This window comes from Thamnophis elegans, chromosome 1 (assembly GCF_009769535.1).
Source record: "Thamnophis elegans isolate rThaEle1 chromosome 1, rThaEle1.pri, whole genome shotgun sequence".
Taxonomy (NCBI): domain Eukaryota; kingdom Metazoa; phylum Chordata; class Lepidosauria; order Squamata; family Colubridae; genus Thamnophis; species Thamnophis elegans.
Window position 1 is genome coordinate 186,129,266 of NC_045541.1, and position 13,038 is coordinate 186,142,303.

The 13,038-nt window shown below is 46.1% G+C and overlaps 1 protein-coding gene across 1 annotated transcript in view; it reads right to left on the reverse strand.

Annotated features, from left to right (window-relative positions):
• The window catches only part of MLLT1 (MLLT1 super elongation complex subunit), a 38,065-nt gene that overhangs the window by 16,260 nt on the left and 8,767 nt on the right, over positions 1–13,038 (reverse strand). Inside the window, exons 3-5 of the mRNA XM_032239172.1 lie at positions 11,939–12,021; positions 7,026–7,169; positions 3,806–3,931 (exon numbers count right to left, since the gene is read on the reverse strand). Of these exons, the coding sequence (XP_032095063.1) occupies positions 3,806–3,931; positions 7,026–7,169; positions 11,939–12,021 (353 nt within the window). The remainder of the gene's footprint in view (positions 1–3,805; positions 3,932–7,025; positions 7,170–11,938; positions 12,022–13,038) is intronic.

The following is a 13,038-nucleotide window of genomic DNA, read 5'->3' on the forward strand; positions in this document are numbered from 1 at the left end:
ATCATTTTAGTCTTTTCTCTATTAATCTTTAACCCTGCTACATCTCCATATTTTCCTAGTTCTCGCATTAAACTATTTCCTGTTTCTAGTGGGTCTTCTATAATGAATACCAAATCGTCTGCAAAGGCCTGGATTTTATATTCCTCTTTTTAAATTTTAGTTCCTCTTATCTCCAAATTTTGTCTAATTCTTATTAAAAGATTTTCATGCATCAGGATAAAGAGCAGAGGTGATAGTGGGCAACCCTGCCTTACTCTTTTCATTATTTTAAAGGTCTCTGTACTTTCCCCATTTAGTAATATATTTGCCTTTTGGGTGGAGTATATCGTTTCTATTAATCTTTCTCAAATTGGTCCCCTAATTTCATATTCTTAATTTGTTGTATCATGAATTCCCAATTTATATTGTCAAATGCCTTCTGCGGATCCAGAAAGACGAATGCCACTTGTTTCTCTGGATGCGCCTCATAGTACTCTAAAATATTTGCTATTATTCTAGTGTTATTCCTGATTTGTCTTGTTGGGAGAAATCCATTTTGGTCTGGATGTATACAGTCATTTAATAGTTTTTTCAATCTCTCCGCTATTATTGTTGTGAATATTTTATAGTCGGCATTCAACAACGAGATTGGCCTATAGTTTTGATTCTGTTTTTTATCTGCACCTTCTTTAAATATTAATGTAATATGTGCTTCCCTCCATGAATCTGGTATTTTTGCTTTCATCAGTGCCTCATTCTACATCTCCAGCATCAAAGGTTCTATCAATTCGTTCAATTCATCTATTATTTTGTACCATTCTGATGGGAATCCATCTGGGCCTGGCGTCTTATTATTTTTCTGTTTCTGAATCGCCTGTTTCAATTTTAGTTTCGTTATTTTTTTTGACAACATTTCTTTCATATCTTCTGCTATTGTCAAGGTTTCTTCTCCATTTAGATATTCTTTTATTTCTTTTCCATCTACTTGTTCCCCTTTATACAGATTCTCAAAGTACTTGTATGCAATCTTTTTCTTCCCTTCTATTGTTGTAGTTCACCAGTTTCCTCTTGAAGTTGACATATTAATCTTTTTTCTCTTTCTTTCCTCAATCTATATGACAGTCACCTCCCCGGTTTATTTGCTCGCTCAAAGAAGTTTTGCTTTGTTAGTTTTAGGCCCTTTACCATTTCTTCCTGGTCTAATATATTTAATTTATGTTTTGCTAACATCCAATCCTTTCTAATTTTGTCACTTTGTGGCTTATTTTGTAATTCTATTTCTAAATTTTTAATTTCCTCCTCTAATATCTTCTGTTGTGCCCATTTCTCTTTGTTTCTTTTTGCTGAATACGCTATAATAATTCCACGGGAATAAGATTTCATGGTGTCCCACAAATTTTGTATAGATGTCTGTTGTATCCCTCTCTTAACGCAACTGAGGATTGCAGTGGCTTTTTTGCTGCCGCCCCACACAGCTGGCTCCTATTGATTGTCCACTAAGACTCCGAGATCCCTCTCACGGTTACTGCCATTAAACCTGGTTTTTCCCTAGTCTATAATCTATGGCCATGATGGCGAATCGCTGGCGCATGTGCCACAGGTGACACGCAGAGCCATTTCTGAGGGCCCTGTCAGCTCCAGCAAGCATGCAGACTCTGGCCAGCTGATTTTCGGCCTTGATTTTTGGCTGTTTTCTGCCTTCTGGAGGATTGATGGAAGCCTCCGGAGGGAGAAAAAACGGCCCAACGGGGAACCCGGAAGTATGTTCCCAAACATCTGGTTTGCGTGTGGGGCCGTTTTTACGCCCTGCCCAGGCTCCTAGAAAACCTTTGGAGGGCGAAAAACGGGCCTATCGTGCCCACCAGAAGTCGGAATATGGGCTGTTTCCGGCCTCTGGGGAGGGTGGGTGGGGGAGGCCGTTTTCACCCTCCCCAGGCGCCAAGAAAGCCGTGTGCGCATGCATGGTGCAGCAGGGATGGGGAGGGTGTGTGTGTGTGTGTGTGTGTGTGTCAAGCGCGCATGCGCAGGGGGCACAGTGTGCGCTGGGGCATTAAATTATGGGGGTGGACAAGCGACAGGGCGTGCTTTTGACACCCGAGGCGAAAAAGGTTCATCATGGTTGATCTACGGATTATTTTCCACCCGTTGCTTCTTCTGTCTTCGGGGTCCTTGGAGAACAGCTTGGCCCCCCTCCTCTTTATGGCAGCCCCTCAAATATTGGGAGGCTGCCATTGTGTCTCCCCCTAGTCCCTCCTTCCATTAAACCAGACATGCCCAGTTCCTGCAGGGGCACAAAGTCACATCGACCCCAGTTAACTTTGGGGGACAAAACAAAAAACTTTGTACAGTTCCTGGTGGGCCGAGAAAGACCCTTCCAGGAAGACGAAATCATTACTTACGGAACAATCACCTTGGTGTGGATGACGCTGCTTTTTATGGGTAGCAACTACACCACCGGGAAACATAGCGTGCACCTGCCTCATTAAGGACAATTTTGCTTTAATATTGGTAGTTCTTGAGTTACAACCGCCTAACTGAGCCCGAAATGTCTGTCGCTAAGTAAGCAAGACAGCCAAAATGAGTTCCATCCCATTTTACGACCTTTCTAGTTGTTACGCGAAACCCTGCAGTTAGTAAACCAGTAACATGGTTGTTAAGTGAATCCAGTTTCCCGGTGGGCTCTGCTTGTCGCAGGTTGCAAAAGGGGATAGTGTGATACTCCACCCCCCTCCGAGACACAGCGACCGTCGTAAATGTGAACCAGTTTGCCTACCGTCAGAAATTATGGTCGCATGACCGTGGGGATGCTGCAATGGTCGTTAAGTGTGAAAAACCTTTAGCAATTTGGCGTCACCAGAGGCTGCCTCCTGCTCAACTGAGAGTGTTGAACAACTCCAACTATTAAGAAATTCATTCTGCCCTTTGGAACGAGAGTAAAAAGCCGGATCTCTTTTCCACGTCAGGATTTTTTAATTGGAAGGAAACGGCCAGACTGTGGTTTTCCCCGATTTCCTATTTCCCACGGTAAATTATCTCTCTCTCTTTTTCTCACTGAAGCAGTTTCCGGAACTCTCTTCTCTTCGGGACGTTAGGTTATTAATTAAATGGACATTCTAGTCCTCGTTAGAAGCGGTCTTGAAGAACTAGCCATTCCAAGGGCCAAAGGGGGCTGTTGTTGTCTCCCCCCCCCCCCCCCCCCCGCCAAGAGGCAACTGGATTTTCTCCGCTCTGAAGCTGAAGAAGCTTCTTGGATGAGAAGCGAAACGTCTTCCAAGAAAAACGAAGAAAGCCCAGTTTTCTCTTGCAAAAAAAAGCACCACAACCTGGAGGACGGAGAATCCCCACAACGATTACATTTCATGGATATATTTTAGGATAATAATTTCCAATTTTCCCCCTTTTTTAATGCTGAAAAACATTTATACATATGTGTGCCTCTTAATAGCTCTGTTAATTCATTTAGTGACCGAAGTTACAACGGGATTGAAAAAAAGTGACTTATGAAGGTTTTTCACACTTAGGACCATCGCAACGCCCCTGTGGTCACATGTTCAAACTGTTTGGCGACAGACTCATACTTATGACCATTGCAGTGTCCCCGGAGTCACCTGATCCTCGTTTACGACCTTCTGACCAGCAGAGTCAATGGGGAAGCCAGAGTCACATAACAACCATATTACTAAATGTTAACAGCTGCAGTGATTCACTTAACGACGATGGCAAGAAAAGGCGTAAAATGCGGGCAAGACTCACGTCGCACGACTTTCAGTTAACCACAGGCCTTTTGGGCTCCATTACGGACTCCGTGTGTTCCAAAGCGACTCACCTTTGACCCATGAGATGGCTTGGACTTCTTAGGATCAGAGAAGGCCGAGAGGGGGATGGTAGGAAGCATGGGGTAGTCAGGACTCGGCCTGGAGACGGTTTCGGCACCTTCTGGCATGACCATCACCTGGGGGAGAAAACGGCCATCAATCTTGGAAATGCTCTGCCTGCTTCTCATCGGTCAAGAGTCCAGATCAACGGTTTGATCTCCAAACCTGGCGAATTTAAAACCTGTGGACTTCAACTCCCAGAATTCCCCAGCCAGTCAGAAAAAAGACACACGGCGTTACCGTATTTTTCGGCGTATCAGACGCACCATGATTTTAAAGAGGTAAATTTTTTAAAATAAGTTTTCGCACTCTGCACGCCTCCTAAACCATCTGCACGCCTCGCTGTTTGCAAAAGGACATACAGAGCTTTGGGAGACTTGTAGAGTGCTCCTGGGGGCTGGGGCGGCAAAAATGGCCCATTTTTCACCCTCCCCAGCGCCCTGGAGCACTTTGCAGGCCTCCCAAATCCTCTGCACATCCATTTTTACGAAGGGGGTGGGGTTTCGGGAGTCCAAAAATGCTGTATTCAGTGTATAAGACGCATCCAGATTTTCACCCTCTTTTGGGGGGAGGGGATGGGAAAAGGTGCGTCTTATACTCAGAGAAATACGGTACTTCGGAGTAGTTTCTTTGTTGCTGTTCATCTTCCAGGCAGAATCTTATCAGACTGAACCAACCACCTGCGTTACTATAGATTTACTCTGTGAGAATTCTGGAGGAGTTTAGAGTAAGGGGTCCTTGATGTTTTATTACCCAACTAGGGAACATCATCAGTGCTAGAAGGGGGTGAGGAGGAAGAGAAGATAGTGCAGTCCATGGGGCTCTCTGAGCTTGGCTGTTTTCTTGCAAACATTTCATGACCCAACTAAGGAACGTCATCAGTGCTAGAAAGGAGTGGGTGTTGTGGCTCGCCAGCAGAGCTAGCAGCAGAGTCGGTAAGTGAGGAGGTTGGGGAAGGCTCGGATGAGAGCTCTGTGTCGGAGGCAGAGAGGGGGCCGAGGCCGTCTGGCAGTGATCAGCTGCCTTCGGAATCAGACAAAGTGAGGCAGAAGAACAGCTGGAGCCTGTTCCCCGTGTGCGCATGCGCAGAGCTGCCAGAAGAAAAGAACAACTCAGAAATCAGGGTGGACTTGGGAGAAAAGCCACAGGTGGACAGTGAATGGCCCCTCCCATAGGACATAAAAGAGGAGGGAAAGGAGAGAGGGCTTTTGCAGGAGACAATTCGTCCATCTGGCCGTTAGATTCGTTCCAGGAGTGTGTAGATGTGTCCGTGAATCTCAGAGACTCTGTGCCCAGCCTTTCCTTGCACAGCGCCTCCTTTGGAAAATAGCTACATGGCAGCTTTCCAAGCTAGATAAGGTCTGTGGTCATAAATACTCCTTTGAAAGACTCTTTGCTGAAGGTGAAAAATTCACATTCATTTAATAAAAGGGGTTTTGTCACGATCAGGACTCTGCCTCCTACTTTTTTTGGGGGAAGCCCAGGTCAGGACAGTGGGGTTCGAGGTGAGGAGGAGGGGGATTGTGGGATCCTTGGTGGCCTCTGAGCTTGGTTGTTTTATCGCAGGTGTTTCCTTAGCCAACGAAGCAACAGAGCTGAAGAAGCTTCTTGGATGAGGAGTGAAACGTCTTCACAAGAAAAACCAGGAAGTCCAGTTGCCTCTTGAAAAAAAAAACACCTTTGGGAACAGCACTGAAGATGTTACCTGCTGGGGTCACGAAACGTCTGCAAGGAAACCACCAAGCTCAGAGAGCACACCAAGGGCCCACACTCCTCCTCCTCCTCCCTTCTAGAACTGACGATGTTTCCTAGTTGGGTAACGAAACGCCTGCAAGGAACCCGGCAATCTCAGAGAGCCCCAAGGATGCCCTCATTTCAACTCCCAGCTACAAATCCATCTCCTCCACTGGAGTTTAAAGTGTTCGCTTTTTTATCCGCCGTTCGTCCATTTCACACGTAGTCCTTAACTTACAACGCTTCTTTTAGGGACTGTTCAAAGTTACGACGGCACTGCGGGAAAAAAAGGACTTGTGACCAGTTTCCACACTTAGGACCACTGCAGCATTCCGACGGTCAGAGGATCGAAATTCAGATATTTGGCAACTGACTCGTGTTAATGACGGTCGCAGTGTCCTGGGGGGGTGGGGGAAATGTCACATGATTCCCTTTTGCAACCTTCCGACAAGCAACAAGTCAACGGGGGAAACCAGTTCCGCTTAATAGCCGTGTTCCTAAGTTAACAACTGCAGTGATTCACTTAACAACAGTGCTAGAAAGGTCGTAAAATGGGGCAAGACTCACTTAGCAACATAAATTTTTGGGCTCAATTGCAGTCGTTAATTCGAGGACTTCCTGTGTGAGTCCCGGCTGCAGTTCTGTTACAAAGAGCGAAAGGGACTATGATTTTTTTCTACACCTTTTCTAGTCTTATTCTTCAGCCTCAAAGAATCAATATCAAAAAGCAAAGGGCAGCCGCCCATCACAATACTTTTTAAATTAATTTGGATTTACTGATATTTTTTGTCTTGGTTGCCACCAAGATTAACCCAAGAACAGCGTGTGAACTTTTAAGAGAATTAAAATCAAGCAAATCGAAACGGCATAAAAACGACAATTACGAAATAATTGTCCTACTTAAAAGGCAAAGGTTCCCCTCGCGCATATGTGCTAGCCGTTTCTGACTCTAGGGGGCAGTGCTCATCGCCGTTTCAAAGCCGAAGAGCCAGCGCTGTCCAAAGACGTCTCCGTGGTCATGTGGCCGGCATGACTCAACACCAAAGGTGGTTCCTATTTTTCTACTTGCCTTTTTTACCTGCTTTCGAACTGCTAAGCTGGGACAAGCAACGGGAGCTCACTCTATTATGTGGCGCTAGGGATTCAAACTGTTGAACTTCCAACCTTTCTGATCGAGAAGCTCAGCGTCTTAGCCACTGAGCCGCCCCTTAAAGCCTGAACCAAATTTAAAACTTCCATAATGTCTTTTAAGTTGACTGGAGAAACAATCGTTTCATCTCCTGCAGGAAAAAACCCAGATTGAGAGTCAAACCTTCTCTCCAAGATCCCAGGGCCAGAGGAGAAAAAGAAGATGGACAACATGACAACACGCGTGCCATAGGTTCTCCATCACGATCCTAGTCCCTAGGAAGGGCTACCTGCCCCTTAATCACTCACCCCTCCGGCTTTGATGAGCTTGTGACGGAATTCCTTGGTGGGGTTGTTGAAGGTGAGTTTCTCGCAGCGCAGGTGATTCACCGGCGGGTTTCCTTCCAGGTTGAGGAAAAGGTCGTAGGTGAAGCACACTTTCTTCGGTTCCTCCTGAAAGGAAGAGGCCAAAATCTCAAGAGGTGCCCAAGGGTTACGAGAGCCCCCCTCTCCTGCTCTCTCTCTCTCCGTGTCCGGGTAGCTAAAACAGCCGAAGGAGGAGGAGTGAGTAACCAGGGGGAAAAAAATCTCACTCCGAACTCCACCACATCGTTGGCAAATCCTTCTGGGGATTGGACGGGGCCCTGTCAACATTCAAAGCAGGGTCGAAGTACAGGATGGGGGCATCCAGATATATCAACAAAATCTTGGCTAGGATGTGGCAAAATCCTTCCTTGGCCGATTCGTGCAGAGCAGACCTGGCATCACCTTAGCTGTCACCGTGCCATGCTGAGTGCTGGCAGAGACGTTCTTCAAAAGGACACAGGGCGTTGCTTCTTTCTTTTAAAACTCGCTTGCCCAAAACATTTCGGACATGAGCTTTGAGGTTAAGGGCTCATCTAATGAGCCCGGGTGGCCCAGTGGTCAGAGTGCAGTACTGCAGGCTGCTTCTGCTGACAGCAGTTGGGCAGATCGAATCTCACCAGGCTCCAGGTTGACTCGGCCTTCCGTCCAAGTCCAGTAAAAGGAGGACTTAGATTGTGGGGGGGTAAGAGGCTGACTCTGTAAACCGCTTAGAGAGGGCTGTGAAGCAGTATAGAAATTTAAGTGGGAAGGAAGGAAGGAAGGAAGGAAGGAAGGAAGGAAGGAAGGAAGGGGCTGAGTATAAACCAGAACTGGAAAGCACTATGAAGCGGTATATAAATCTAAGTGTGAAGGAAGGAGGGAGGGAGGGAGGGAGGGAGAGAGGGAGGGAAGGAAGGAAGGAAGAAGAGGCTGACTATAAACCACTTCAAGGGGGCTGGAAATATAATTATAATTCTGTGCATATAATATATAATTCTAAGTGTGAAGGAAGGAAGGAAGGAAGGAAGGAAGGAAGGAAGGACGGAACAAGTGGCTGACTCTGTAAACCGCTTAGAGAGGGCTGTGAAGCACTATGAAGCAGTATAGAAATCTAAGTGGAAAGGAAAGAAGGAAGGAAGGAAGGGGCTGAGTATAAACCAGAACTGGAAAGCACTATGAAGCAGTATATAAATCTAAGTGTTAAGGAAGGAAGGAAGGAAGGAGGGAGGGAGGGAGGGAGGGAGGGAAGGAAGGAAGGAAGGAAGGAAGGAAGAGGCTGACTATAAACCACTTAGAGGGGGCTGGAAATATAATTATAATTCTGTGCATATAATATATAATTCTAAGTGTGAAGGAAGGAAGGAAGGAAGGAAGGAAGGAAGGAAGGAAGGAAGGAAGGACGGAACAAGTGGCTGACTCTGTAAACCGCTTAGAGAGGGCTGTGAAGCACTATGAAGCAGTATAGAAATCTAAGTGGAAAGGAAAGAAGGAAGGAAGGGAGGAAGGAAGGACGGAACAAGTGGCTGACTCTGTAAACCGCTTAGAGAGGGCTGTGAAGCACTATGAAGCAGTATAGAAATCTAAGTGGAAAGGAAAGAAGGAAGGAAGGAAGGAAGGAAGGAAGGAGCTGACTATAAACCAGGGCTGGAGAGCACTATGAAGCGTTATGTAAGTCTGAGTGTGAAGGAAGGAAGGAAGGAAGGAAGGAAGGGGCTGAGTATAAACCACTTAGAGGGGGCTGGAAATATAATTATAATTCTGTGCATATAATATATAATTCTAAGTGGGAAGGAAGGAAGGAAGGAAGGAAGGAAGGACGGAACAAGTGGCTGACTCTGTAAACCGCTTAGAGAGGGCTGTGAAGCACTATGAAGCAGTATAGAAATCTAAGTGGAAAGGAAAGAAGGAAGGAAGGGAGGAAGGAAGGACGGAACAAGTGGCTGACTCTGTAAACCGCTTAGAGAGGGCTGTGAAGCACTATGAAGCAGTATAGAAATCTAAGTGGAAAGGAAAGAAGGAAGGAAGGAAGGAAGGAAGGAAGGAAGGAAGGAGCTGACTATAAACCAGGGCTGGAGAGCACTATGAAGCGTTATGTAAGTCTGAGTGTGAAGGAAGGAAGGAAGGAAGGAAGGGGCTGAGTATAAACCACTTAGAGGGGGCTGGAAATATAATTATAATTCTGTGCATATAATATATAATTCTAAGTGGGAAGGAAGGAAGGAAGGAAGGAAGGAAGGAAGGAAGGAAGGAAGGAAGGAAGGACGGAACAAGTGGCTGACTCTGTAAACCGCTTAGAGAGGGCTGTGAAGCACTATGAAGCAGTATAGAAATCTAAGTGGAAAGGAAGGAAGGAAGGAAGGAAGGAATGAAGGAAGGACGGAACAAGTGGCTGACTCTGTAAACCGCTTAGAGAGGGCTGTGAAGCACTATGAAGCAGTATAGAAATCTAAGTGGAAAGGAAAGAAGGAAGGAAGGAAGGAAGGAAGGGGCTGAGTATAAACCAGAACTGGAAAGCACTATGAAGCAGTATATAAATCTAAGTGTTAAGGAAGGAAGGAAGGAAGGAGGGAGGGAGGGAAGGAAGGAAGGAAGGAAGGAAGAGGCTGACTATAAACCACTTAGAGGGGGCTGGAAATATAATTATAATTCTGTGCATATAATATATAATTCTAAGTGCGAAGGAAGGAAGGAAGGAAGGAAGGAAGGAAGGAAGGAAGGAGCAAGAGGCTGACTCTGTAAACCGCTTAGAGAGGGCTGTGAAGCACTATGAAGCAGTATAGAAATCTAAGTGGAAAGGAAGGAAGGAAGGAAGGAAGGAATGAAGGAAGGACGGAACAAGTGGCTGACTCTGTAAACCGCTTAGAGAGGGCTGTGAAGCACTATGAAGCAGTATAGAAATCTAAGTGGAAAGGAAAGAAGGAAGGAAGGAAGGAAGGGGCTGAGTATAAACCAGAACTGGAAAGCACTATGAAGCAGTATATAAATCTAAGTGTTAAGGAAGGAAGGAAGGAAGGAGGGAGGGAGGGAAGGAAGGAAGGAAGGAAGGAAGGAAGAGGCTGACTATAAACCACTTAGAGGGGGCTGGAAATATAATTATAATTCTGTGCATATAATATATAATTCTAAGTGCGAAGGAAGGAAGGAAGGAAGGAAGGAAGGAGCAAGAGGCTGACTCTGTAAACTGCTTGGAGAGGGCTGTGGAGACTGTGAAGCAGTATAGAAGTCTAAGTGCTATTGCTATTTTCCCAGAGGCACATTAATTAATTTGGGGTGGGAAAGAGGGAAGAATCCTGCTGTCTCCTTCCAGAATGATCAGCACAGGTGGGATCGATCAGAGTATGAACTAATCATACACACCAGGGTTTACCAGAAAATAAGACCGGATCTTATATTATTTTTTTGCTCCAAAAGACACGTATTAAGGTTTATTTTCCAGGTAGGTCTTAGTTTCAGAAAAGTAGAGTACCTCAATGTATCCATCTGGCTGACAATCGTAACTGGGGCTTATTTTGGGGGGTAGGGCTTATATTACAAGCATCCTGAAAAAAAATCATGCTAGGGATTATTTCCCAGTTGGGTCTTATTTTTTTTGGGGGGGGGGGGGACATGGTAGTCATGATGGTTTTAGGAAAAGGGCAAAGTTTCCTGTTCATCCGTATCTTGACTTGGAAGGTAAAATTGGTTCCTGGGGTTGGCCAGAAGGAAATATTCAGATTAAGAGAGTTGCAAGGGACCTTGTAGGTCATCTAGTCCAACCCTCCCTCCCCCCCAAAAGCAGGAGACAACGAAAGGCAGGGAGAAAACAGAAGGTCATGAATTTGGGGTGAGAAAGAACAAAGGATCCTATCTCCTTCCAGAATGATCTGCACTGGGGGGGGGGGGGAGATCAGAGCTGGAATGCCTAAACCAGGAGCCGAGGTGGCGCAGTGGTTAAATGCAGCACTGCAGGCTACTTCAGCTGACTGCAGTTCTGCAGTTCTGCGGTTCTAATCTCACCGGCTCAAGGTTGACTCAGCCTTCCATCCTTCCGAGGTGGGTAAAATGAGGACCCGGATTGTTGTTGGGGGCGATATGCTGACTCTGTAAACCGCTTAGAGAGGGCTGAAAGCCCTATGAAGCGGTATATAAGTCTAACTGCTATTGCTATTGGCGACCTTAAAAACACCCAAAGAGCCACAAAGGTCCTAACTGGAAGCCCCCTCCCCTAGTTCAATTCTGGAGCTGAGCGGAAGTCTGGTTCCCCCACCATAGAGTCTCCTCCTAGAGTGGCGTCCTTTTCCCCCTACCTTCCCTAACCCAAAGCCAATTGTGGAGCCGCAACAGAGGGATGAAAGAGCCACTTGCTTCCTTCTTAGAGATAGGTGATACTATATTTTAAAGACTCATTGTTATTTGATAATTATGAATCCAAGGAAACAAGGATTGTTACAAATGAAAGAATATTAATGGTAATTTTAATACATAATGCCCAATGACAGCAAAATATCCAGTTATGTTTAATGTAAACCAGTGATGTTAGTCCTAAACTGAAACCTGTAACCAAACGACATGCTTGATGAAAGGGAGGAAAGTCGCTCTTTGTTCTGCTCTTGCTTTGCATGTGTTGTTTCGCTTAAAAAAGAATAAAAATATATTTTTAAAAAAGAAAGAAAGAGCCACCTGCGGCTCCAGAGCTGCAGGTTGCCGACCCCCTGGCCTAAACAGATGTCTTAGGGGGAAAAAAAGAGGACGTTTTCTGTCCATCCGCATCTTGCCTCAGATTTAGAAGGCAAGAAATGGGCGTAAAGGATATGAAACAGGAAGGTGACAGGGGTTCCCGGGGGTTGGCCAGGAGATGAAATGCAAGGAGGAGGAGGAGGAGGAAAATAAAAGGATACCTTATTCTTGAAGTAGACCTCAATGGGCATAATGAACCCCGCGTAGCCGGACTCCTCCACTTTGTAAGGGGGCTCTTTGCAAACTGGGGGGGGGGGGGAGAAGAGAGAGAGAAGCAAAAAAGGAGCGTTATCAAACCTCCCCAGCAGCACCAGAGTAAAAAAAGCAGGAGAACGGCAGGCAGGAGAATCACAACGGTGGGGCCGAAGCGCCACACTCTTTACTACCCATAATAAGGAGCTGCAGGCAAATACCCGGCAGTTCACTTAGTGACCGTTTGAGGGCTCTGGAAAAAAAAGTTACTTATGACTGTTTCCCACAAGCTACGGCCCTCGCAGCACCCCCATCGTCACGCGACTCAAATCCAGACCCTGGGCAACTGGGCTCGCACTTATGACAGTTGCCAGGTTCAGTTAACGTGTGGCTAACTTATCCACTGCAGTGATTCACTTAACGACTGGCGAGAAAGGTCGTAAACACACGGCACACGGAGGCATGTTGCCTGGCATGCGCAGCATCGCCCCTTCCTCTTCTGGGTTTCTGTCGCGCAAGGGAAGATCAGGTGGCCTTTGTGTGTCCGGCAGTGCCGGAAATGGAAGACCTGGTCTTCCGTTTTCCAGTGCGAGCATGCGCACCGACCAGCTGAGCCGCACGTGTGCATGTGAGGCAGTAACTGGGAACCCTGCTGGCTGGCGTGCATGCATGCACCGGAAACTCATTCTCTGCTATTTAAAAGAAGGAAAAAGAACACAGAGGCCTCTTCAGATCAAGCATTTTGTTTTAAAAAAGCTTCTTCATTTTGTTAAGTTGTCTGGGATAATAATAATAATGATAAAGCAGTCTTTGAAAAATAAGTCTAATAATTTGAACATTCTACAGGCATTTATAGTTATTGACTTACCTCCTTGCAGTAAACATCCTGATTAGCGCAAGGAAATAAAAATTCTGCCTCTGCCTCCCAGACAATTTGCCTCCTTGGAGCAAACAGCAAGTTTCACTTTCAATTTCAGCCTCCCCAATCCCCATTTTCCCCGTTTGGTGCAAAGAGGTAAATTGCTGGGAGGCAGAGGCCAAAGGGGGTGGTGGGGGCTACATTCAGTGT